Source organism: Panthera leo, chromosome B1 (assembly GCF_018350215.1).
Source record: "Panthera leo isolate Ple1 chromosome B1, P.leo_Ple1_pat1.1, whole genome shotgun sequence".
In the NCBI taxonomy this organism is placed as follows: Eukaryota; Metazoa; Chordata; class Mammalia; order Carnivora; family Felidae; genus Panthera; species Panthera leo.
In genome coordinates this window covers 134,198,638-134,226,209 of record NC_056682.1, presented here as the reverse complement: position 1 = coordinate 134,226,209, position 27,572 = coordinate 134,198,638, and the positions used below count along the sequence as shown (strand labels likewise).

The following is a 27,572-nucleotide window of genomic DNA, read 5'->3' as shown; positions in this document are numbered from 1 at the left end:
GGATATTTTTATTATAAAATTTATTGTAAAATTGGTTTATATACACAATGGAATACTACTTGGCAATGAGAAAGAATGAAAAACTTCTAAGGGATCTTAATACCCAAGTTGGAAATGATATCCAAGCAACTTCTCCCAAGAAATGGATTCTAAGAACTGTTAATCTGTACTTAATAACTCAGTTGTGGAAATCTGATTTGATCTTTAAATAGAAAATGTAAGGAAAGTAATGAAAATCAATCATTTTAATTTAGAGGTGGGAAATATTTGTTTCAGTCATTGATTATTCTACCACAATGAACTTCTGAAAAAGCAGAATACAAAGTCAACAGATTGAGTTCATTTTAATTAAATGCCTAAAATTAGCCAAAACTTAAGAACTGTTTCATGTTCATGTCCGAAGACCAAAGTAAAGTTTAAAATCCTTTGGAATTAAAGAAACCCTGTGTTTTTTTTTTTTTTTTAGAAATCTGAAGGAATTTAGTTTTTATCAGGCCAACTTACTTTTAAACAGCAATTACATAAACAAGAATGTGGCAAATTTATAGATGTTATCTAATAAAATGTATATGTAGAAGACGAAACTGCAATATAGATAGAAAAACTTTAAAAATAATGTGTGTCATATTTAAGACTAGAAAAAAGAATAGGAGAAAAACAGTGTGGCTTTATTTCTTACTGAATAAAACATTTTAGGCTAGTTCTTTCACTGAAAAAAATTAATTGAGTGCCTAACACAGTCATTTCCCAAACTGGTATTTTAATACATACAGAGAATATATATATGAAACTACATATATCCATATAAGTAATATATTAATCCCCAAAGCTAATAGTTATTCATAATATCGTTAGGATACACTGCGTTAGTAACTAAGTTTCTATTAATTATATATTAAAACCCCATTATTATAGATTTGATTTGATTTTTGAATCATGGTCATATAAGCAGAGGTTTTATCCTCAGTTTGATGAGGACATAATATCTTTATAAGTGACTTGAGTGTAAGAAAATATTTAACTTAAGGAAATAGATTATTATACACCCATATGCTAATAACACATTGTCTGTATCTATTTAATGCTGCAGAGCCTCTGGTATCCTAACAGAAGATTTACTTATTCAATTGATAGAAATTTGTTTCTTCAGATATTTTATATAATCATTATTAATTAATGAGGTTTTAATTTTTGCACTTGTTAATAATGTAGATAAAATAAGAACAAGGAATTGGATCTATTATTCCTAGAAATGAAGTAAATGACAGAAAAAAATTTTGAAAGAGGTTAATCTTAAAACGAAACTCATATGCATGCATGAATATATGTTAAAATAAACCTATCGTATTTGAGGGTGAAAATAAATCTGATTAAAGATTTCCATGTCAAAGCTCAGAGCCTGGAGCCTGTTTGGGATTCTGTATCTCCCTCTCTCTCTGCCCTTCCCCCGTTTGTGTTCTGTCTCTCTCTGTCTGTCAAAAATAAATAAACATAAAAATTAAAAAAAAAAGATTTCCATGTCAAGTGAATATTTCTTAAAAGAATAAATCTCCAGTCTTAAAGCTGAAATATCTTGTCATTTATTATCTAGCTATGAATATAACTTAATTTTAAAACATCTACAACAAAAAAACAATAGAGAAGAGCATATCACTGTTACAAGTTTCATAGGACTGAATTTTAAGGCAGACCTTTTGAAAGCATGCTGAATGTTTCATATCTGATACTGTATTATCCCCATAAGATCTAGCTAGGAGGCAAGGTTACTCTACCATGATGCCAGCTGGTAAATATTTGACATTGGAGTCTCTTAGAACCAAAGGCAGTGAATATATACCATCAGCAGTGTTGTGTCTGAGACCAAAGGGAACTGATTGAGAAAGATACCCATAGAGACCACTGGCTGCTAAGAAGGATACGATCAGTGCCAGGAAAGAGCACTGCACCTTTTATCATTTCTCCCATGATGCACCCTACTGACCACATGTCAACTGAAAACAAAAATGAAATGAAGATAAACAAGAAGATAGGAATAGAACAGCAAATAAATGAAAACACTTGGTTACTCATGCGATTGAGCAATGGTCTGACCTTTTACTGACTGGCTAAGAGGCCAGTCTTAAGATCATTAGTGTTTTAAAACATTGAAGTGGGAAGAACACAAGTCAGGGCCCTCTCTGCTATGCAACTGAATGAACTCAATACTACTTAATGTATGATAATATTACTTTGCAATTATAATTCAATGATTAATTTAGTTTCTGATTTAAAAGGTCTAATTTGCATTCACCTCCTAGAATCCTACTTATTCGTATTGTAAATTATTCTAGATTGTGTTAATATGGGAAACATGCAAACTGGTTTCTTTTTTATTCTTTCGTATACCATATTTGAAAAAAAAAAAAAGCTGAGCTGCCAGCAACTTCAAAAGAAAGGGTTTCTTTTACAAAACACATTTACTCTTATTTATAAATATGAATAAATATCCGGAAGCAAAATGCCAGTTCAAGAATGAATATTTCTAAATATGCTGGCTCGGTTTCATTGACTCCCATCAAAGGAGCATGTTTCTAAACAGGAAGTCTTGTCTTAGTCTTATACACATGGTTGCTTTATAATGGTAAGAAACACTGGCTTTCAAAACAGGATGGTTCTACATGAAATCAACAACATGATTTAAGTGCTGACACTGCTGAGACTATGAATCCAAAGAAACCTGGAATTCAAGGTGAAATTATGATGGTTTCTCTCCTATTGCCAGTTATCATCCAGAACTTAAAACCCATAAGCCGGGACAGAGGGTACACAGGGAGGGGCAAAATGGGAAAAGGCGAAGCAAGAAAGTAAAATCTCTCTCTTTAACCATACTTGATTACTCACGTGTTCCTACTGAAAAGTCAGAAGGAGAGATAGGTCATTCTTAAGGGGGAAAATAACCTAGAGGAATAAGGGATGATGAGGGGGAGCAAATAGGGAAGGGCATTAAAATAGCAGTACACTATAATTTTGCTCCACTTACTCTTCAAATTACATTTTGTAATTTGGCAGTGACCTAAAAGAATTCCTCATGAGATTCTTTCCAATGTGAAAATCTCACTCAGGTTAAACTCAAAGTTTCCATTGTTTGACTTAATACCTAAACGGAGTGATCACTGCAAAGAAATGGTTACAGATTTGAAGGTGATAAGCATACCAAGAGAAGCAAATTTGTTTTGCTTCCATTTTAGGAAAGCAAGTGACATGCAAAAATATCAGGGAAAGATAGAGCAAACAGTTGTGCATCCCTTTATCATTAATGCATTTGTAATTATGGATAATTATCCATCTCACAAGAGGTTGGTATTGTGAGAATCTTTGATTAAAGAAAAAAAGAAAAAGGTGTCTGAAAATGAATTTGTTTTGGAATTGCAAGTATTCTTATCATACTGTCCAAAGTGACCAGTCTAAGTTGCTATTTACATTATATCTATTTTTATAGATATTGTGGAAGACACAGACAAAAAAATAGAGAGAGCTAATAAACTCAATAAGCAGGATTTTCTCTTGCCTGTATCCATTTAAACACTTGGAAAAAGTGGCTTCTGCCACAAACAGAATCTGAGAGTATCTATCTGGGAGTTAGAAAACATCTATTTTTATTTTTTATTTAATGCAAAAAAAATCTCTTCTATATTATCTCATTTTTTTTCTTCTGCAGAACCAATTCCATTGCTTTTTTAACTCTATAACTTTGGTCAAGTTACTTCAGTCTCTAAATATAAATTTCATCCTCTAAAATGCAGATGGTAAATAGTATTTATCATGTAGAATTTTTTAAAAGACTTGAAAGGATTATGCCTGGTAAAGATCCTTCTACATTGCCTGGTACATGGTAAGTATGATTTATATACTGTAATTAAATATATTCTGGAAAGGTTTATTTATTTAATATTTATGTAATATTACATTTAGATGTAATAAAGAAATCTTTCCAAGGATCACCCACCATTCACTGGGTGATCCTTTCACTCTTAAAACCACTTGGAAAGGCATTCCACATATTCAATCACAGCTGATTCTATGGAACTTCTTTCCATTATTGAAATAGCAATTACCCTGCTTCCTCATCTAAATAACCATCTTAAATTATGTTAATATAGCCTATGATCCTTGACCACTGTTCTCCTAAAACTGGCAAATTTTTATCTTTCAGACTAAAATCCCTTGATTTTTCATCCCCTCATATATGCCTTTAAACAACAGCAATAACCGTAACAACAGGTGATCAAAATGGAATATTAAGTCCTTGTGTTGCTTCAGTTTCAAGTGGTTCTAGACAGTTGTTGGTTTAATAACTGGTATCAATAACTGGTATATCTCCCAGTTCTTCTTTGTGTGGTTTTGCTATATCTAGATATTTCAAAGGAAAAGAAGACCATCTTTGGAAATTTATCTTTATGTCAGAATCCAAAATACAGTTAATAGACCATAAAGCTTGTCATAAAAATAATGCAGAGATACAAACTTTAGATATGAACTATCGATTAATATAATGAATTCTATTTTCTCTATTTTAAAGTATCTTTTCTGAGTAACAATACCGTAGAAATTTTTCCAATTTCCATTCCCATTTAACTTTACTCGCTATTCATTATTCTTACAGATTATCCATGTTTATGCCACCTAAGTGCTAAGCTTTGTGTCTAGAAATGATAAGCTTTATTACTATGAATTATAAAAGTATTATATATGCACATGAATTTATATGGATTTTTATACACTGAAGATACGATTATTTCTTAAGATAAAGTCCTTGCATCAGATTTTGTGAATTATTCATCACAACTAAAACAGGAAATAGGTAATAAAAGAATTTGATACTAAATCTTGTTGGAACGGAGAAGTGGGGGTTGGTGGTAAGCCTTCCCTCAGCTAATATACATAACTACTTATCAAGGAGACTATATTATTTTATGATATTTTCAAGATATTCCATTGAATGCTGATTGTACATAGACCTGAGAAGAAATTAGCAAATTCAGTTACTGTAGGATTTTGATGCTGTCTGAGACAGCCTGTATTTGGGTCTCCATAAGAGTTTTATACACTAATGCTGTCCAGTTAGAATTCTCAGCGCTTTCATGAATCTGATTTATTACATTTCCTCTCCCATCATCAGTATTCCCATAGGCAGAAAGCAGATTCATTTGCAATTGTGACATTCAGAAACTGAGTCACTTTCCCTAGAAGGGATGTTAAGTAAGTTTTGGTTTTACTAAATTATGGTGAGAAAATCTAAGTGAGAAAATCTCAAGTGTCATTGTATCATTTGTCAGGCATTAGATTATGCTAAATTATCTCTTCTCTATTCTAGCCAAGAGACAAAAATGATATAACATAAGCCCTGGCAGCTTAAATCTAAATAAAGAAAGCATTATATTGCTATTTCCACATTCTGTCCAATGGCTTGGGTTGTAATCTACAATGAAATATTTTTTGAACTATGTGAATTTCTATCCAGAAACCTGGTAAATGTCTTCCACCTAGGAGATTTTGTGGCTCTGGTAACACAATTGTGAGACCACATTGCTTTTCTCCCTAACCTATTTCTTCACTTAGCATAGGATTCAGAAAATGTGCTTTGATAAATTTTCTTGTAAAGCATACCTCAAAATATAATAGCAAGAAGATTTAACATAATTTTCTAATATCACAGCACCATTTCTTTGAAAAATTTGTTTCAAAAGTTATAAATTTATATATATAACAAGTGCACATTGTTTTAAACTTCAGTGAAAAGATGGAATTATAAAAACTAAAGAAACATACATATTTTGCACATGTGAATCTGAATAAGAAAAATAACATTTATAGAACGCTAAATATTCAGAAATCAAAACAAGATTTTTTCTTTGAGTCTACCCATTCAACTTGCTTTTCTTGTTTTATAACTTCTATGTCATAATATAATTAATTTTTACCATTATTTAAAACATTTTGTATTCCTCATTGGCTTTTTTTACAAAACAGAAAAAAAGCCATTAAAACTTACCATAAAGGAGAAGACTTTAGCTTTATATTAAATCATAAACCAAGCTATAGACTAAAAGACTTATAAGATATTTCCCATAAAAAGACTGAATAATTTTTTTACTGTACCAAAATATTTTAAATGTCATCTTTCAAAATCCATGCAATTCTGTAGTGTATATAAATAAGTAATTCAAAGATATCCTAATTTTGAAAAAAAATGTCTTTTTCTTTAAGTTTTTCATGTTCTAATCAACAAATAGTAAATGCTGGCTCCAAATGTCTCACATGCTCACCAATGTAAGTATCCTCACTTCATTCTGTACATCAAGTTACAAAAGTATTTTAGTAAGTAGCAAACTTTTTCTTTCTTTTCATTGTTGTCAAAATTTCACAGATAATTTTGGTTTCTCATCATTTGAGAGAAATTTTATTCTGGGTAGCCTCTTAGTTATTTTCATTTTTAATAGTTTATCTAATTCAATTTGAAGGTTATTTGGGCTGGAGTGTCTCCAAACTAATTAACTTCATAACATAAAAACTGTACTTCTTGGAGCCCCTGGGTGGCTCAGTTGCTTAAGTGTCTGACTTCAGCTCAGGTCACGATCTCATGGTTCATGAGTTTGGGCCCTGCATCAGGCTCTGTGCTGTCAGCGCTGAGCCAGCTTCAGATCCTCCATCCCCTCTCCTCTGCCCCTCCTCCACTTGTGCTGGAGCTCTCTCTCCCTCTCTCTCTCTCTCAAAAATAAAAATATTTTTAAAACTTGTGTTTCTTATCTTTGAAGGTATTTAGAAGTATGTGTCTGTTTGTAAATATCTAATGTTTTTATCACCACAGCAATCCTGTAAGACAGGGAAAGGAAGTATTTTACAAAGTAAATTAAAGTTTAGGGGGTGTCACATCACCAAAGTGAACAGAACTAGATGCCAGTTCTTGGAGCCCTATTCCAGTACGTACTTGACATTCATTTGACTGCAGAAGGCAGAAAGAATGTCCCACACACTGCTCATGGACTCTGTCCTGAGGACCAACAGGGCCCAGGGCAATTTGAATAGAATTTCACAGTAATGACTAAGGAATGTGTTTTATTATTTGTGTAGTTCTTCCCCTTCAATATTTCACAGAACTCTATGTACAGAACTCTGTAGGGGGGTAGGGGGAAAATAACATGCTTTTAAACCTGTCTGTATGCATTTCCGGGAGACAGGGAGCTTCTGGGGGACCGAGCAGTCCTAGTCCCAGCTCCTAGTGGAGCTTTATGAATGCTGGCTCTCAGCAGCCCCTCTCCAAGACATCAAGGAGTAGAGGCCCAGCTCCTCAATTTCTTGCCTTCTGTTCCACCCTGGAAGTCTGTCCTCACTTGCTGCCCCCTTGCAATATATCTCTCTGAACTCCTTTTATGACCTTCATGACTTATCCTGCCCTCTAGTGGACTCTGGCCTAGTCTCAACTTCCTGGGTGAGAGATTTTCCCCCTGTAACTATGTCCTCCTTCCATCTTTACAGACCACCTCAAGCACCAGCTCTGACTCTAGTGATTCCTGTCTTACTCAGATTATTCTCAAAGTAATAACAATGAAATAGTTGTATAATAATAATCAAATAGTAGTAAAACTAATGGTGAGAATAGATTCTTTCAAACAAGTACGTACAGAGAAATAAAGGTGAAACGTCTTATTTTTTCTCATGTTCATGATTATCTGCCATTCGCTTATGGGTATGAAAAAATGGCTGAAGTCTTACATTGCAACTTTACTTAAATCATAAGCCATATCTTGTTTGAGATAATACTGTACCATCTCAATATTAGGTAAAAGATTATAGTAATGTATTAGTTGCAAAAGTTTATTAGAAAGTAAGCATGGTTATTTCAAAGAGGTAAGAAGGATTAAGAATCTCTATCTGCATTAGATGAGTATCATCCACAACCTCTAATTTTTATTCACTTTACTTTGATTATTCCTAATTTTCATGTTCACATTCAGAAAAGATATGACATTCATTAAATTTGAGGATGTTTTCTTTATTTATTCAAATACACTTTTGGCAAATCATTTATCTGTTCCTTAATAACTTGGCTCCTTGGCAAGTCTATATGTACATCCTTTTCATTCTAATTGGAATTTCTCATGTCTTCAGAGGGAAAAGCAAAGGGGTCTATTTTAGCAATCAGATCTGGCATCATTTGGAGATAATATACTTGAGGTCTAGCAATTTCAAATGAATACAGTGTGCCTGTCTTTAATATCATGTAGGTCCAGGAAACTCTGGCCAAGAACTCTAGATGAAGGACTTCACAGGCCTTGCTCAAAGAAGGTGTGGCCATTTGAAGAAGAATGGAAGAACAAAGGTAAAAAGAATATATCTAAGAGAAGTAGGCTTAAGGAAAGAATTTGTAGTATATGAAAATTCTACCAGTATTATGAGACTTCAGTAATCAAAAATACCGCATGCCCTGGTTGGGGTTTGGGGTGGGTGAGGGAATCAGTGACTAAATATCCCTTAAAAAAATTATGAGAAAAATCAACCTTACTATCTACTATTGTTAAAAGAGACAAAATCTGAATGAAATGTAAAGTCATTGACAACCTCTTTTGTGATTGTTGGACTCTTAAAGAAAATAATGGACCTCATATATTTACTGCTAACTCAAAATTTATCATGGGCCTAAGAATTTTTAGTAATACTATACATTATGTCAATAAATATGCTATGAAATAGGTTTTAATCATAACACTGTAATAAAAATTGAGTATATAATAGTATATGTTTGTATAAACTATTAATACATTAAAAACAAATATTTTATAAATGGTCCTTTGGATATTAAAAAATAGCAAATTAACAGAAAAGGAAATATGTATGTATGTATATAATGTATTTGTTTTGCCAATACTTAAATAATTAAGAAACTACCCTGTGATATAACCTGGATCATATCAATAGCCAAGAAATGTACACAGTGTTCTCAAAATGCAAATACAGTTTTAATTTAGGCATATAGCTAAAACTTCAGTCATCAATGATAATTTCATAAGATTTCCTAGTTTGTCAAGGTGTTTTACTATTTTTGTCATAGGTTCAGATAAAGAAAAGGAACGTTAAAAAGTTCTATGGAGAGAGGGGAATAATGATTATGATTATAGAATATTACCATATAATTTTTCAGCCTCAGAGAAATTTAATAAAAATTACTCTGAATAATTATAAGGGAAAGTCAAAGAACTTATGATTGCTTTGTTTTTAAGTCTCTGAAAAATCTTAGAAGTAGTCAATTAGCCTATACTAAGCTTTGATATTACTTCCAGTAAGTGCTGGAATCTTTCAATATGCTAAAATATTGGTAAGATTCTTCTCTCCATAATTACTCCATCAACCCCCAAATGTGTATCTAATCACCATGGTTAGTGAAGTTAATTCAATGCTCTGATCTCTCAATTGTTGCTGGGAAAATCTAATCATAAAATTATAATAACTTCATGTAAAGATTAATGAAACAATTCCACTCAAAAATACAGAGTACATGTAATCCACTGTTTAATAGAGATACTACAGTTTAGTTTAATTTTTAAATGTCTTCATGACTTCAGACATTAAATTATAATTTTAATTATAGGTAAAATGAACTAAGGATTTAAATACAAATGGAAACATTTCTAGAAAGATGGCAGTTCTTCTAACACGTTTTATCTGTAAATTATTTACTCATATTTAAGTAAAATTTAACTTAGCAAGATGTTTTCCATTATAAATGTCTTCATGTAACTTTTCCATTGACTTTTAGGTCTGTATGCAGGCTCATTATCACATAGGGCAGTAGGCTATCAAAGACCATTATTTTATATGATCATCACTGAGATAAAGGAATACAGAATGCAAATCCTTATAATGTAAATTTTTATGTTGGAATTTATTCAATTTCTAGGATCACTTTTATCAAGGATATATATTTTATGTATTGATTTTAGCACAATTTACTGTCAGTTCCAAATATTTTCCTGAAACAAACTATAATAAAGGGAAAAAAAGATCTCCAAGAAAATAATTATTGGAAGAATACAGAATTATCAATATGGTGCTATTATCTTTGTTTGCTTCTTTTTCTGAAGGATATCTTGGGTTAGAAAATGTCTTGACTTTTTCTAATTGTATTGGCTTTTAAATTTAATACTGGTAAAAGAGGAGAAAGAGCAATCCTGATAAATGCCTGAAGAGCTATATTAGATCTCAGAGCACCAAGCCACATGGAAATCAAGTGACCTATAACAACAATGTCATGTGGAAATGAGATATTTTGTGACTTATCTTCCACTAACTAGGGCATTATAAAGATGTAGCTGTGCAACTTCACTTTGAGTGTTGTGAAGTTCCCCTTTTTTTGTCTGAAATATACTCCAAAGACGAAAACACACACACATACACACAATCCTACTTTTATATGAAACCAGTACATTTAAATATGAATGCGAATTATAATATTGTTCTCATCAACTACATTGGATATACAATTTATCCTCAAAATATAAATAATTTAAAATAAAATGAAAGTAAAATGAATTATCATTTTAATCAATATAAAAATTATTGAGATGTTTTACATGCTTTCTTTTTATATCCTCAAAATCTAGTATGCATTTTGTGTATAAAATATATCTCAAATCAGACTCATCATAATTTAAATACTGAATAGCCACATGTGGCTGCCTATTGGACAGTATAGTCCTAGAAGATGTCATTACTCTTGACTTATTATTGGAATTTAGAGAATATCTTACTAATATCCAGCAGAATAAATAAATATCTACATAATGAGTGCTCATAGTGGTATAAACTTCTCACTGAGTCAACTAAATAACAGTCATAATCTTACATAATAAAAGAGTTCCTTAATACAGCTTTCTTGTTAACCAAATATAATATTTAATAGTTATAGACCACATGTTTATTGCCAATTTCTAAAACAATTTCATATATAATAATATACTGAACTCAATATTGCATTATCACTGTTAAAACTGGAAATTGTTGTTGTATTTAGATTTGCACTATTGTGTGTTAGCAGGGTATTTCTATATGCATAAAAATATATTCTCTATTAATATGTAAACTTTATTACGTATATATTACAAACACTAATATGTGACTTTGTTAGAGAGTAAACTTTGGATCGTTTTAGACATATATCAGCTCATTTAATAATTCTAAATCATACATATTTCTCCAAGAAATTTCTATTGTAATCTAGCCCAGAACTCAAGGGTAGAACTTGAATAAACACTGCTTTTTAAAATTCTAAATTTCATTGGAAAAGCGATTATCTGTGTCTCAGTCAACTTGACTTGACTGTCTCCAAGTCAAGTAAGAGAAGCTTATATTAAACCCAGCTGATCTCTGGCAATTTGAATAACAATTATGGTTTTTAAACGTGGAAGTTCATGGTTGAAGGGGGATATGCTATATTGACCTATTTAAGACTGGATATAGTGTCAAGAGTAATTCAATTCAATGAAACTATAGACAGAAGCTTAGGATATCAACAAGGAGAGAAATTATTATGCCTAAATGTTGAAGAAGCATACAATGATTTTAGGAAAAAGATGGAAAATACTTGCAAAGAGTGACTTCTTTTGCTAGTTACAAAGATATTTTAATAATTTGGGATTTGGTGACCTCTATTATTCATGAAAAAATAGCATTGCTATTTTGAGTTACAAACAAGAAAATAATTTAAAGGAAAAAAAGCCCATTGAAATTTAATTAAAACAAATCATTGCAGTAGGTAATCTTCAGTACTGGTCAGATTATATAAATCATCACTTTTTTTTAAATCACAAATACACCACTTACCCAACTTTTTGCTTCTATCTTTACTCTCCTGGTAAAATCATTATGTGTTTAAAGGGAGAGAGAACAAAACAGGTAAAGCTGCAGCAAAAGGTACAAGGATACAGTCCCTTCCTGGAAAGAGGATTTTGTGGCGAACCATTTCTCCCATAATGCATCCCACAGACCATATATCCACTAGAACAGGAGAGAGGGAAGTGAAGAAAAGGGAGGAAAGTAAAGTTAACTAAGATCATTGATCTCTGAAGGAGGAGGAAAAAGAACAGTTTCATTAGAAGGTACAATTTTTGTCTCCCCCCAAAAGTTGCCCCAAAATTAAAACCAGCACTGTAATATTACATTAACAATGTTTAGCATGAGAACTCAAATTAATTTTTAAAAATTACTTTATGGGTACCTTAGATTGCCTCTGTAGTGCCATAAAAGGGTGATATGGAAAAACAGCAGATAAACCAAACGTGTCTCCATGGTGGGTGGCGGCTAAAAGCCACCAAGAGGTTTTTTATTATTTGCAGGATATAGAGAAAATAATCTTAAGCAACCTACAGGAGTGGCTGTTTCCATTTTCTATTACACTCAGTTACATGGAATAGGGCAACCAAAAACCGCTTTTTTGTTCCCTTTGTTTTGTTTGTTTGTTTGTTTGTTTGATTGGTTGGTTGGTTCAGAATAAGGTACATGCAAGCACATCCAAGAAACTACGAAATGGCAGGAACCGTGGTTTACAGGCAGAAGTATTGGAATCCCTGGTATTCAGGACTTAGTTTTTCCTTCAGAGGTTATCCTTGTAATAAACATCAGTTTTAGTTTCTATTTGAAGTATTTCAAAAATAAAGATACGATCAATTAGCACATATATAAAGGAGTCATCTGGAAGTAAAGTGAAAAAAAGTATTAAAGGTGTTTAAAAATTGTTTTATTTATTTGTTTGTTTTCTTTATTTCTCAGTTGTCCCAGTTGTTAACAAAACATGCTTCACCTTCTCTTACCAATCTTTACCCTCTTCCAACTTGCTTTTTAGTAAGGATCAAAGGAACTTTGGGGCAAAGACATTAGGCTGAAATGCTCCTTGGGGAAGGAAGGCAGGGTTAGGTGCACAGGATAGCCAGGCATGCCTGATGTAGGAACAAGCGGGTGTTTCTGCATGATAACCTTCCTCTCATATGCAAGAGGGCAGCACAAGGGTGTTAGCTACATCTTCACAAATCTAGAGAAATGAAAAAGCTAAGGACGTGACTTGCAACCTTTTCTAGTGAGAGAAGGAAAATGGATGAAATTACATGCCATTTGTTCTGCAAAGATCTGGAACACCATCAATAGGCAAATGCAGCCCCTAACGCCAGACCTCTGTAGATCCTTGATTTCTTGAATTTTTTAATTAATTCCCCTTTGACGTTTTACAAGTAACCTGTGAAAAAGGTCTACAAATGTCTTCTTTTCCGAAGAAGTTAGATGTGGTTAGATTATTCCTTGGGAAGAGGACTAGATTTGCCTCTTCCAAGTCAAAAAGTAACAATTCTGCCATTGCTCACCAAAGTGAACCTGACCTTCCTAAGAGCTGACTTTTCCCTTTCTTCTGCACAAGTGCACAAAAGTATTGGCTCTCTTCTAATGTGAAAGTACACAAAGAAATTTGTTTAAACTGGTGACCAGGGAATTTTCATAAAGGTACCCTGTAGCACCTGCACATAAAAATATATAGATAATTATTTTTGTAAAACTTATAAAAATAGACTGCTAGGAATTAAATAGAATAAAACATAAAATAAGCATGAAATGTACATTTAGGATATATATATACATATATATATGTATATATATATGTATATATATATATAAAATCTTAATTTAAAAGAATTTTAATTCCTAAATATATTGGATATATATTTTTAATATGCTACATTACTTACTAGAGATATTCTTTTCAAAATAATGTACTGCAATGCATTCTAATAGGTATTTTATAAATCCTTTAATAAAATCAAATTGCAATACATTTTGAGGATTCTACTTTTTCTTTTGAAGTGTTCATGAATACTAGAAGTAACATAAAATTTAATATTTTCTCTATGATTCAGAATTTGGAATTACTAGGTAATTGCTATCCTAAATATTACTTACAGAGCAGTTTAAAGCATTGAAGAGACTCTTACCTAACTTGAACAATTTGGATTATTCTAAATTGATTATCCAATGAGCATTTGTAAAGATTCTTGCTCCAAGGCTCTGTGATATCTTTTTGTCTTCTCCTAGGAGTAGAGCCATCAATCTAAGATAAGCCATAAAGCCAAATGGCTAACTGTAACAGACAGATTTCTTCCTGTTTTCATACTCAAAACTCTGAGTTGAGCTGCAACCCAAACAGCATTTTTTCTCAATATCTACAGCATGTGTGCTAATCCATATCTGTTTTCAGATGCCATCCACAATTCTTTTTAGCCATAACATTTTAGTGTTCTTGCAGCAAAGCTTACTTTTCAGAAACATCCTTCACATTTTTAATGAATGATTCTTCATAGTAGTGTTTTTAAACACCTCTTAATATGAAAGCTGGCAACCCTATTAAAAATATACATTCATATGCATGAAAAAGAACACTGCCCTTGGCCATCTAAAACATATGCACATTTTCTTCATGGTTTCTGTGACTGCTATGCAGAAGCCTCCTTACCGTTCTCCTTGTAGCCCATTCCCAGAATAACCTCAGGGGCTCTATAATAACGGGTAACCACATAAGGAGTCATCATGAAACTTGTGCCTGCCGTCCTGGCGAGTCCAAAGTCGAGGATTTTCAATGTACAATCAGACTTGACTACAATGTTACTTGGTTTTAAATCCTGACAATAGGAAAAAGAGAAGAAATTAAAAGCCAGAAGCAAACGGAACATATGATCTCTATCTACTCAATCAATATGGCAGTCTTGCAGTAGTATTGATAGGGCCCCCCTTGCCTACAGAGCGCAATATAAAGCAAATGATTAGCTTTTTATATATATTTTTAAGTATCTTCAAAAACTTATTAAACCCAGAAGAGAAGTGTACTATCAATTTTACAGTTTAGGCTCATCTTGGGAAGAGCTCTTAGAATAAATAACATATCATTTATTGTCATCTGTTAGATTTTTCCTTATGGCAACATAAACTTTTCAGCTTATTTTTCATTTCTTGGCCTGACAGAAGAGTGAATCAAGGCAGCTGTCTTTGTACTGCCAGCAACAAACTGTGGAAATGAATGGTCTTATTTCAGCTGCACATATGACCTCTGCCAATCAAGGGCCTAGAAAACATGAGGCTTCTCAGAAGCCAACTCTCAATGAGCCGAAACAAAATGCTAAACGAAATCAACTGAAGTATAGCTACAATTTTCTTCTGTACGTTAGTGGACTTTGTGCTAATTCTATAGTCAAAGAAATGAGGAAGTACATTATATTCAACCTACCCCCCGCTACATAAAGAAAACAATCTACAGTTGCTCTCTCTCTTCTCCAAAGGCACTTTAATTATAATTCTGGAGTATGTATTCTTACCCTGTGAATAATTCCAGCAGAGTGGAGGTGCTTGATGCCACACAACATTTGGTATAGCAGGTAAGACATTCGCTCATGGTCTAATTCCATTTGAATCACCTGACACAAGTTGGCATCCATCAGTTCCATTACTAAGTAACTGGGAAGTAAATCCACAAGGTTAGTCCCAAATCACAAGATCCATGAAGTCCTTCAAATAGGTCAGAATCCTCTCCCAAATCTGTAAGTCTTCCAAACTTCTCAGCTCTACCTTTGATTGAATTGAGAACATGAAAACTTTCCAAGTATTACATATATGTTAGCCATGGTAACTCTACCACGAGGTCACCAGCAGAAGCAGCATTTATTAGTGTGTGGTTCCTACCCATATATTTTCTACCTTCATCTTGTCCTCACGTTTCCCTGAATTCACTGAACTGTTTCTTGAGTATTATGATTAGAAATTAAAGAAAAAAAAAGTCAGGGGTCATCTGGGTGGCTTAGTTGGTTAAGTATCCAAATCTTGATTTCAGCTCAGGTCATGATCTCACGGTTTGTGAGATAGAGCCCTGCATTGGGCTCTGCACTGGGCAGGGAGCTGGCGTAGGATTCTCCCTCTCCCTCCTCCTCTGTCCCTCCCCTGTTCATGCATGCATGTGTACAAACACTCTCACTCCCTCAAAAAAAAAAAAAATAGCATCTCCTATTAAATGCAATGTATCTGTGCCAAACAAGACAATGTGTTAAGATTTACTTCCTCTCCTCTGCTATTGTCACTATACTTCTAGATAGGTTATTTTTGCACAAAATCAAAGGCACCACAAAAAATAGAAATAAAGATTTAAAAATTATTTTTATCATATCCCTTTTCTTGATATTTCTCAAAGTGAATAGACTCATTCCAGAAAGCTCACAGAATCAATTAATAATAAAAAATACATAATAAATAATAAATCTTCTCTGATTGAACCAAGAACATAGAACAACAAAGCACAAGTGCCAGAAGGCCAAAAAGAAGCAGAAGTATCTTTCCAGGAAGGAACACCAGAAACAGAACCTTCTGTTCTATCACTGGATCCCTTTCATTTGCTGTCAGCTCTTATTTCCCTTTAATCTCTACAAGAGATTTCATCCACTGATGTATATCAATTTCCCTTGAGTTATATAAGTGCTATGCTCTTCCTTCCTTCATGAGTTTTGTTACTTACACATCCTGGAACTCCTCCAGTGTTTTCTGGGGTGTGAAGACATTTAATAAACTAATAATCTGGAAAAGAAATAGTAGAAGGGACAGAGGAAAGAGAGAAAGAAAAAGGGAGAGATTGAATTATTCAAAAAGCATACTGAAACAAGTATTTAATCCAACTCAAAGTCACACACTAGTGCTCTGGTAGCAATAGAAAAGTTGGGAAAAAACTTCTAGAACTGTTTCACAGAACATAGAAAAATGTACTCAGAAAGGTCATATATATGATATCTGCCTTTGGGTTAAATACAATTAAAAACGCTCAAATTCTTAGGCAGAAGGAAGAATCAGAGAAAATATATAATTGTGTAAATGCTTTAGAGTGTGATTCTCCTTGGTAGAATATAGAGTTGTAATGCAATTAAGCAAAAATGGAAGGAAGCCATGTAAGAAAAAGATGGGCAGCAGCAAAACACCCAACAAGATGTAGCAAGGTCATGGTTTTCCTCCAAATGAACAAGACGGTGCTCTAATTTAAGATTTTTTTGTGTTACTACTTTAGTTTCTTTTGCTTCTATTTCACACACAAATACTATTTAAACTAATGCTATACTGATATGTTTGGGGAAATGTATAATATCCTGGATGATATCAATAATGAATTTAGTGGAAAATGTATTTTAAAAGTTACTGCAGGGGCGCCTGGGTGGCGCAGTCGGTTAAGCGTCCGACTTCAGCCAGGTCACGATCTCGCGGTCCGTGAGTTCGAGCCCCGCGTCAGGCTCTGGGCTGATGGCTCAGAGCCTGGAGCCTGTTTCCGATTCTGTGTCTCCCTCTCTCTCTGCCCCTCCCCCGTTCATGCTCTGTCTCTCTCTGTCCCAAAAATAAATAAAAAAAAAAAACGTTGAAAAAAAAAAATAAATAAAAGTTACTGCAATTCTGTCTCTTAAATTTTTTGTTGCCTGCTTTGGTTATTTTATATATTAGTTAGCAAAGAAGTTTACCTTCTAGCATAAGTAAATATTCTCTACTAACGTCAGTGGGACATAAAAATAAAAAATAGGGATAACGATCTTCTCACAGGATAGATGCAACCATTTCACAAAACTGGATAAGTACAAGATTAAGATTTAAACATCTTTAAACTAAAAATTAATAAATTTTGGTAAATTCTGTAAGTGGTATAGAAACATATGAAATAATGAAAACAAAACAAACTGATTATAAACATCTGAGAAATGTGATCAAGTCCACAGAATGCTTTGGGTCACATGTAGTTTTCATTTGTTGAGGAATTATTGAGAAAAAATTCATAGTACAATGCATATTTTCATACACACACACACAAATGTATATATGGCAATGGTTATTACATATTAAGAAAACTATGATCATCTCTTCTAAAGGAACCTTAGGTTCTTTAGGTTATGGAATATGCATATAGAAATAAAATTATTTCAAAATATCTTTGAAACTTGTGATTAAAGTGTCTTATTCTGTATACTGATAGTGTGTGCTGAAGCAATGTGTGATATATCTGTCATTGTATGTACATCAAACATATACAGTGGGTTTGTTTTTCTAGTATTTTATCAATATTGCAAAGTAATTCATCTTGATATTTGGTCAAACAAAAACATCAGAGATTGTGCACAGGGCACACACACACACAACACACACAAACAACCCTTAAATATGGAAAAATGCTAACCCATATCACCTGGTAAATAATCTAGGTATTTGAAAATTAATTTAGAAAATAGCATTACAATTTTGAGTAAATCAAGATTATTTTAAAAGGTTAATTCCCCACTATGAATTCTTATTTTCACTGGGGCACCTGGGTCACTCAGTCGGTTAAACATCTGACTGTTGGTTTCAGCTCAGGTCATGACCTTGCAGTGCATGAAATGGAGCTCTGTGTTGGACTCTGTGCTGACAGTGCAGAGCCTATTGGGATTCTCTGTCTCTCCTCTCTCAGCTCCTCCCCAACTGGTGCTCGCTCTCTCTCCTTCTTTCTCCCAAAATAAATATATAAAAACTTTTTTGAAAAATTCTTATTTTCCCTTTTACTATGCCCTTGCTTCATCACCTTCATTTTCTTTGATTTCTCTCTGTTTTTTCTTTGCTCCCTTGTAAATTCTAATTCTTAACAATAACCAATTAAAAATTGTCCCTTTAGAAACATATTATCACAGGTATTTTCATTTTAGTTCAACAGTTTCACGCAGGAATCTGATTCAGTTCCTTTATTCCGACATATTAAAATGCAGATACGAATTAATGTTTGTTATGGCTCCACAATCACATTAGCCATCATTTCCTAGAATTAGGTATTCATTCTCTAAATGGATTCTCTTCTCTATTATTAAAGATTTAGTTGGGATTCTTCACTGTTTTACTTTACTTTCCACAGCATTTACAGAGTTCTGCATTCTGACTGCTTTTACTTAATATTACAAGTACTCGTGTGGAGGGGCGCCTGGGTGGCTCAGTCGGTTAAGTGTCCAACTCTTGGTTTCGGCGCAGGTCATGATCTCATGGTTCATGAGTTTGAGCCCCATGTTAGGCTCCGCACTGTCAGTGCAAAGCCTGCTTGGGATTCTCTGTCTTCCTCTTTCTGCCCCTTCCCTGCTCATGCCCTCTCTCACTCTCTATAAAATAAACATTTAAAAAAAAGTACTAATGTGGAATTTACATTTGGTCATAAGTGAACTTCCTTTCATAAGTGAACAAGTTCCAGATATTTATTTCCATAGACATATACACATGCACATGGAAATACACACATAAAAGGGGGATAGCAGGTAGAAAACCATTTACAGATAATCCTTTCAATTGGGAACTTCTTTTTAGGTATCATAAACATGAACTTCTACATTTCAGTCAAGAACAGGGAGGATGATTCCCTCAAATGCACCAAGTAAGTGGAAATTTCTCCACAATGTGTTTATTGCATTATAGGAGCTGAAAGGAAGATGAGAGAAATATAAGTATATGAAAACACTATCAAAATCTCCCATACTGCTGCTTCACTGATTATATCTATCCATTTTCCATTGCCCATGGTATTTCTCATCCTCTCTGCTATGATAAAAATAGATTGCATTGGCCATGTTGTTAGTCTTGTTCCTGCCTTCATTTAACATACTGAAAGAACAAATTGGTTTAGTAGAATGACTTTTCTTATGAATCATCCTTTCCATCATTTATAGTTACCTTCTAGAAGTCTTGTGTTTCTTGCATGGCAAAATTAGAGATGGGTACGTACTTCATAAATTTGCCTTTTTAGTGAGATCTTTCCTGCTCAATCTATTTTAAAAAGTAAGCCCACCCACCAGCACTGACCAGAATAATTTTCCTTTTGCTTTGTTTTACTTACTAGTGCTTATCACCATCTGACATTCTATACATTTACCTATCTATTTTTTAGACCATCTTTTTCTCTCATCAGTACAACATGAGCTCCACATGGTCAGGGATTCGTTTCTGTTATCTCTACTGATGTAATCTTAGCATCTAGGTTTATACATGGGGCACATTTTATTTAACAAACATGTCACATGACTGAACTACAAGTCATTGGAGTAGAGTAATAGAAGAAAAGAAAAACACTGTCATCAGAGAAACAATCCACATATTTGTATTTCAAACATCTTGCGACTAAACTCTTATACATTTGCTTCTTCTTAGTGCCAGTGATAGATGGTTGGCCTTATGACAAATCCACTTGCTTATAAAACTGCACTGATAATTTCATATATTCTGTGTGATTTTCATACTTAAGAAAAACTATGCAGACTTATAGCTATTTTTATAGTTTTATTATAATAATTTGCAATTATTTTCATTATACATTTATATGTAATAAATTATATGCACTGTACTTATGAATTATTTATTAATAATAGTCATTATTAAAATAATGAATTATCTCCCCTGTATCCTTACTAAAAGTAATGGGAGCATAGAAAGAATTCTAGAGGCCTTTATCTGCAAATGTAGAAGCTTATATACTCTGAAGCGAAGAATGTGATATAATGGTATACACCCTACTGAGTTCCCATGAAAAATGCTCTTGATAATCCTGTTCTGAAGTGCTTTGCAGATACGTTCCTGTGCATTTGCCCAACTCTACAAAAAAACAAGATGCTGAAGCACAGTGGGTACAGTAAACATTTGAAGGCCACTGACAGACTATAGTCAAAAAAAAAAGGAGATAAAAATCTTCACCTGTTAATAATAAAGAAATATAGTATATTGTTCTATAGGATATTTTAGGGTTTTGTATTTGTTTTTTATTGTTTTCGGAAAAGTATGGAGCTCTCTGGTTAATTTGGAGCAAGATACCCAAATATGGTTAATTTCATAGCAGGAAAATATCTATCAAATTCATCCTCTCACACCATATGGTTTTTAGATGGTTTTTAAGCAGAAAGTTATCATGAGGACAATGAAATAAAATGTAGCATATGGACTGGATAAACAATCTTAACAGGCAGACATTACAAAGTAAAGAAAGCCTTTCCTGCTCAAGTTGGCACACAGATTTTCTTTCTCCCATCTCACAATCTCCCACTGCCAGAGGTTTAAAAATAACAACTCACGTTTTTATGGTTCACACACTTCATGAGGACTAGCTCCCGGTAAGCTCTCTTGGCATGCGTTTGGTTCTGAAAGGGTCTGCTGAGCTTCTTAATGGCCACATTTCTGTCAAGAACGGCATCATACGCAGCACTGCAGAAACCCAAGAGCAATCCAGAATTAGGAACAAAGAAGCCCATAAAATTCCTGTCTACGGATATGGGTAAAGGATATGGATAAAGAAAATACTATCCTGGAATCCCACTCAGATATCTTCTCTTCAGGTCACATGCCAACCAGGCTGTAAATAAAGACCTAGGAGTGGGGTGCTTGGGTGGCTCAGTTCGTTGAGTGTCCGACTTCGGATCAGGTCATGATCTTGAGGTTCAGGAGTTTGAGCCCACCGTCGGGCTCTGTGCCGACAGCCCAGAGCCTGCTTTGATTTTGTGTCTCCCTCTCTTTCTGTCCCTTCCCCGCTCACGCTCTGTCTCTCTCTCCCTCAAAAATATAAATAAACATAAAAAAATTTTTTTAATAAAAAAAGTAAAGATCTAGAAGTGACTAGTATCAAACCATTCTACTTACTAAGAAAAGTAAAAAAGGACAGTATCTTGCCCACTCGCCCCAGAAAGAAACCCAGCATAAAATTGCCTCCTTGATTGGGAGACAAAACAAAAGTGCTCCACTCTCCCACCAGCCATGTGAATGTGGCAAGTCATTTCATCTCTCTTGGCTTGAATTTCTCATCTAATAACATGTGATATTTAGGTTTTCTCTAGCTATAAAACTCCACTGTTATTTGGTTATTTTAAGAGAACATTATTCTTTCCAGTTTTTAAGGCATGACATTCATTGCCATGAATGCACAGGTTGGTTGGTGCTCAAGTGTACCCATTAACAATAACAAAGCTGAAAATAAGGAATCCAGTAGGAGGGTTTTTAGAGCATAAATAACTGCATTTCAATATGAAGACAGAAATGGATGCTACTAGCATTGAAGCTTTCAAATTATTTGAGAATGAAAATCTACTATGCTTTGAAGGCAATCAATTTTTAGTGCTTTTTCTCTCATAGTAAAGAATGTATGGGTCTGGAGATCAAATAAGGAAGTGAATATCTTCTTGGCATTTACCTAATGACTCACTCACAAAATGGTTTTTTGCTTGTTTGTTCATTTTTGTTTTACCCCCATCCCTGCAGCTTCAGATTGTGCTGGATTTTGTCTTAGTTGCCAGAAAGGAATGCAGCAATCAGTGTCCCCTACCATTGATCTGTTGAATTGGAAGTGGTATTAACCATTCAGTATTCATGCCACTAAACTAAAAGATAAAGGGGGTGGGGTGCCTGGGTGTCTCAGCTGGTTAAGCATCTGACTTTCGCTCAGGTCATGATTTCACAGTTTGTGGGTTCAAGTCCTGCATTGGGCTCTCTGCCGTCAGCACAGAGGCCGCTTCAGATCCTCTGTCCCCCCCTCTCTCTCTGACCCTCCCAAAAAAAGATAAAGAAAGGGGTTACTGTATTGTAAGATAATGATAGATTAGTGGGATAAGGTTCGACAAGATCTTAGAAGTCATCTGGTCCCTGACTCCATTTAATTATTCCATTTAATAGTATTCTTCTCCAAAATATCTCCATCAAAAGTTTGACCAGTCTCAGGGCACCTGGGTGATTAAGTTGATTAAGCATCCGACTTCAGCTCAGGTCATGATCTCACAGTGCATGGGTTCATGCCCCGCATCAGGCTCTGTGCTGACAGCTCAGAGCCTGGGTCCTGCTTCGGATTCTGTGTCTCCCCCCTCTCTCTCTGCCCCTCCCCTGCTCACACTCTGTCTCTCTCACTCTCTCAAAAATAAACATTAAAAAGATTTTTTTTTAAGTTTGAGCAATCTCTGCTTGAGCATCTCCAGAAACATGGACCCCTTTAATATCAAGGCAGCTTTGAGAATTGGAAATGTCACCATTCTAATAAGCATAGTTTTATCTCTGTGGTTCATATTGACCACTCTCAGCTCTGAATGCTGGGGTAACTCTCAAAATAAAATACAGTATTCTCTTTTCTATTATGGTAGGTCCATAATATTTGAAATCCATTAAAGGACTGGGCATGATCTTTGACCTATAGCTATAAGTTTTTCTTATTTTTCCCCTAAGTTTTTTCTTTCTCAAGTTAACTATCACCAGTGTCCTACCACCATTTGTCAGAATGTCATTTCAGGTCCTATCACCATCTGGCCAGTTTCCTCTGAATATACTCCAGTGTGTTGATATCTGAAAATGTGGATCCTGAACTAAATAAACATTGCTAATCCAGGCATAGAGTGTCAGCGAAGATTACGGTAGGGCTATCAATTCCTTCATTCATTTACTAGCTCATTCATTCTGTTGACACAGTTAATGTAACTAAGTCTCCCTTGGCTTCTTTGATAACTGTGTCACACACTATTGACTCACAGTGAGCATGTTAATTAAAAATGTTGTCTTTTTAAAAACCTGTGCTGCTTTTCACCTCTTCATGTTAGCACTGATACTTCTGTTGTTGTGTTTGTTCTCATTAGCCTACCGAGAGCAGCACAGGTAAAGGAAAGAGTCAAATGGGCCTACATCTTCTAAGCAGTACACAATAACAAAAGTGAATTCAGAGGAAGAAAACTTGTTTTACGAAGTTAAGAAATTGTATCAGCAGGAAACTGGTCAAAACAATCACCTTAAAGAGAAAGAATACATTTTAGTCCAAAACAACTTAGCTGAAGTCATTAAATTATCTTTAAAAAGAACAGCAATCAGTCATGCATTCCTAGAAAGAAAAATCAGGAGGCAAATTCTGGCATTGTCTGGTCAAATAGGAAAGTGTCTTTCCAGGTAGTTCCAGGCATCCAATCAGCCAGGCGGACGTTTACAACTGTATTGATTCTCAGAGACTATGGACAGTTAGCATTCAGATCAGCATCACTTTATACTGATTCTATCTTCTTGCGGTCAACATTCTGCTCATCATGCTCTCCTTTGGATCTTTGGATACAGAATATTGCCTATATTTGGTCAGCTTGACTGGCCAATGCAGTTTTACTATTGCATTTCTCATAGTTTAGTACATCAGCCTCTGGTTTTTTATATAAGCCTTTAGTGAAGGCTGGTCAGTGTGAGTTTGAGTCCCTGAGACACTGACCAGATCCTGCAGGACAGTGGGCCAGCCTCCAACTTCACGGGGAATGGTTGAGAAAATGCCATCCTCTGGGGCTCTTGGCAGGTTCTGGCCAGTTTCTGCCAGAAATGTTGTGGTTTTCCCCCTCCCTGTGGTACCTCTTCCTTAAAGTTATTTTAGGGATGAATCTCAGCACTGTTGCTTACTAGATGTGGAGCTATGGGCAAGCCACTTACACTTTCCAGCATTAGTTTCCTCACATTTGAAATGGAGATAACAACCTGACAAGATAATTGTAATGAGTAAATGAGATAATAATGCAGCTATAGTGCCTCACCTAGAGTAAGCACTAAATAAATAATGACTATTACTATTTTTAAAATCGTTCTTGTTGGAGTCATTGTGTAAGTCAGGGCAGGATAAAATATTAATTCCTATGGCATGTGCTACAACCTGACATGTATCTACTAATCATCAGTTTTTAATCTTTCTACTAATTACACATCCATTCACCTATACCACTATCTTGGCCACATTTCGTAAGTTTGTCTGGTGATATAAAAGTTAAGGGCAAAAGCCTTCTTAAAATCGAGATACATTATAGCCATGTAGTTCTATTACTTTCCATTTTAATAGGTTATTCAGTATGATTTGCTTTGAACCGACCCTTTATTCCCAGGGATTGCTACATCCTTTCTTAATAGTTCACAGGGTGTCTTTTGTAACCAATACTAAGACTAATGTCAAGCTCAGCAGATGTCTCATAATCTCTTTCTTTCCATTAAAGAAATTGGAGTGCTTGCCTGTTTACAGTTATATTGAATACTGTGCTTTGGGCTCACTGAATTTCCATTCGCCACCTTGCATCATGTCTTCTTGTACAGAAGGGACTTGGAAGTTAAATGTACAATTCCCAGATACTCTGCAGTTAGTGGTCGGGACTCCAGTAAGGTCCTGCCACACAGATACAGCTAGGAGAGATTTGTGAGGCGAAAGGGAGGGTGGTCATCCTCTAACATTTCTGGGTTGGCAAGCAAGGCCTCATGGAGATATGAAATTTTCTTCTGTAGCAGTGACTCATTCCCCAGATTTCTGGGTGAGAGAAGGGGTTGAAGCAAAGGCAACAGTGGCCTCCAGGTTGCAGGCCCGTCACCAGCATCATGGGGTAGCGACAACAGCAGTATTAAGTACACAGTTTCAGCTCTCTGATTCCTAAATCTCAGTTACAACCATGTATTCTGGAAGCTCAGTGGTTCTAGGACACTCTCAGAGGTAAGAGCTCCCCTTGTGATTCAGCTCTCCAGTGTCTGGGAGTCATTCCAAGAAACCCAGACTAGAGCTCACTTCTCCAGGCCTTCCAATGATTTTGCAAGCACCCAATTTACCGTATTAAATCTTTGCCTACTTTAAATGTTTCTGTCTCCTGCCATGAAGCCCAGATGACACTCAAGTCTTTCCCATCTTCTATAATTCCTCAGTGATTACTGGCAGCTGTTTAGCAAATACATCTGCAAAATTGGCATCACTGGTGCTGTATAATCACAACTTAATGTCTGAAAGTTTTCCATTACTGTTTAGTCATCTTTTTTTTTTTTTTTAAAGAGTCTTGGTCTACAGCACCTTACTTTTTCTCTTTCAGTATTTTCTTTCTTTTATCTTCATGCAGATAAGGGATAAATCTTTGTGAAGATTTTCCAGCAACTTCCAGCAACTTTCCAACAATTTTGCTAAAAACTTACCAGAATTTCTTGACACAAGGTACTAACTCACCTCCACTTAAACCAGGTTTGTTTATAAAAGAAAGACGTAGCCTTTTGTTATACTCCTGTCATTTAATCCAGTTTTATGATGCTATAAAGTGAAGTTTACTTCCTTGAATGTATTTATATAACCATACACACAAAGACATATACATGTGCACACACACCTCTCTGTAGGCAACCATTATTCTCTATGTATTTATCAAGGTTTTTTTTTCTTCTGGAAACCTCTTGCACATATATTCTTTTTCCTAAATAATAACCATTGATTCAATAATCTTTCTTATTCCCTTTCCCTTTCACATTTAAAATGTTCTTGATCATATAAATGTTTATGGGTAAAAAAACATCTCTAGGCCTTATGAGAATATTATGTCTTAAAAACAACAACAACAGCAACAACAACAACACAGCTTTAAAAACCTTATCATGGCCGCATCTTAAACATCTTAAGCTATAGCCCAGCAGCCCAAATTCCATCCTGGGAGAAATTGTCCCCTTCATCACTCTTTTCTCACTTTCCCACATTCTCATCTGACCTTTCCAAAGGCCTGGACTTTAGTTGAAAGCTACTAAAAACTTTCTTTCCAGTGCCCCCAAATATCCCACTTTGGTACCCCAAATTCCAGTCCGTAGAGATGCTATTGAGACACTGATTCCACCCTGGAGAACCACGTTGGGGAAGCTGCCAAACCCTGCCTCAGGCTTTCACAATCATTCCTCCTCCTGTCAGGAATGCTCTTCTCACATCCTCACTTACCCAATTCCATCTTGTGATTCAGGTTTCAGCCCAAATATTATCTCCTCAGTACAAGCCTTCCCTAATCATCCCATCAAGAGTCAACAGTTGATTTTTTTGATTACCTGATTTTGTCATTTGAATTGCTTGGCTGTAGCAGTTTCCTTATATTTTGTCAGGGAAGCTTTTGATTGCAAGCAATAGAATTTTAACTAACAGTGACTTAAGTAATGAAAATGTTAATGATATTACATAATGGAAAATCCAGAATTAGGCATATGCAGCTTTCAGGGATAAATTACAACTCTTTGGGGCCCTAGACACTTTTGACTTTTGATTTTCTGCAAATTGGTTCTCAGCACATCAGGTGGGGGTGGGGGGAAGCCAAGGATAGAACTTCATTAGTGCATCAAAGGGAAGGATAGGTGCTGTGCTGCATTGCTAAGATTCCCCTTTTATTATCCTAGCTGCTGGAAGTGCTGCTCACAGATGGTCCCTCAGCTCTTAACCCCCTTTGGGTAGAATTTCAGCCAAAAAGATCTGCTTCACCAAAGTCTATGCTTTCTTCATGGGCAGCCTTCACTCAATAACTGATGAACCTGGGATTATAAAAGCCTGGCCACCTCATCCCAATTCAGGACAGCTGGTAAGGCTCACTTCATCTTCAGTACTCCCAGTAGGGTCAGCTGAGGCTTCCACTGAGAATGCATTGCAGCAAGTAGGGACCAGCAAGGGGCTCAGAAGCCCCTGCCTCAAAGACAGCATCAAAAGTAGCCACTAGTCTAAACACTATAAACTGAAA

The 27,572-nt window shown here is 34.9% G+C and overlaps 1 protein-coding gene across 17 annotated transcripts in view; it reads right to left on the bottom strand.

Moving 5' to 3' along the window:
• Window positions 1-27,572, bottom strand: part of MAPK10 (mitogen-activated protein kinase 10) — a 580,375-nt gene that overhangs the window by 96,933 nt on the left and 455,870 nt on the right. For 16 of the 17 annotated variants that reach the window (XR_006201836.1, XR_006201835.1, XR_006201837.1 and 13 more), the window contains 5 exons: window positions 21,153-21,282; window positions 16,568-16,626; window positions 15,381-15,519; window positions 14,525-14,690; window positions 11,959-12,030 (listed from right to left, as the gene is read on the bottom strand). Coding sequence is in view for 3 of the 17 variants with exons in the window: in XM_042935997.1 (XP_042791931.1) it covers window positions 11,959-12,030; window positions 14,525-14,690; window positions 15,381-15,519; window positions 16,568-16,626; window positions 21,153-21,282 (566 nt within the window). In the remaining 14 variants the exon portion in view is untranslated. The remainder of the gene's footprint in view (window positions 1-11,958; window positions 12,031-14,524; window positions 14,691-15,380; window positions 15,520-16,567; window positions 16,627-21,152; window positions 21,283-27,572) is intronic. The other variant, XR_006201844.1, reaches the window with a different exon arrangement.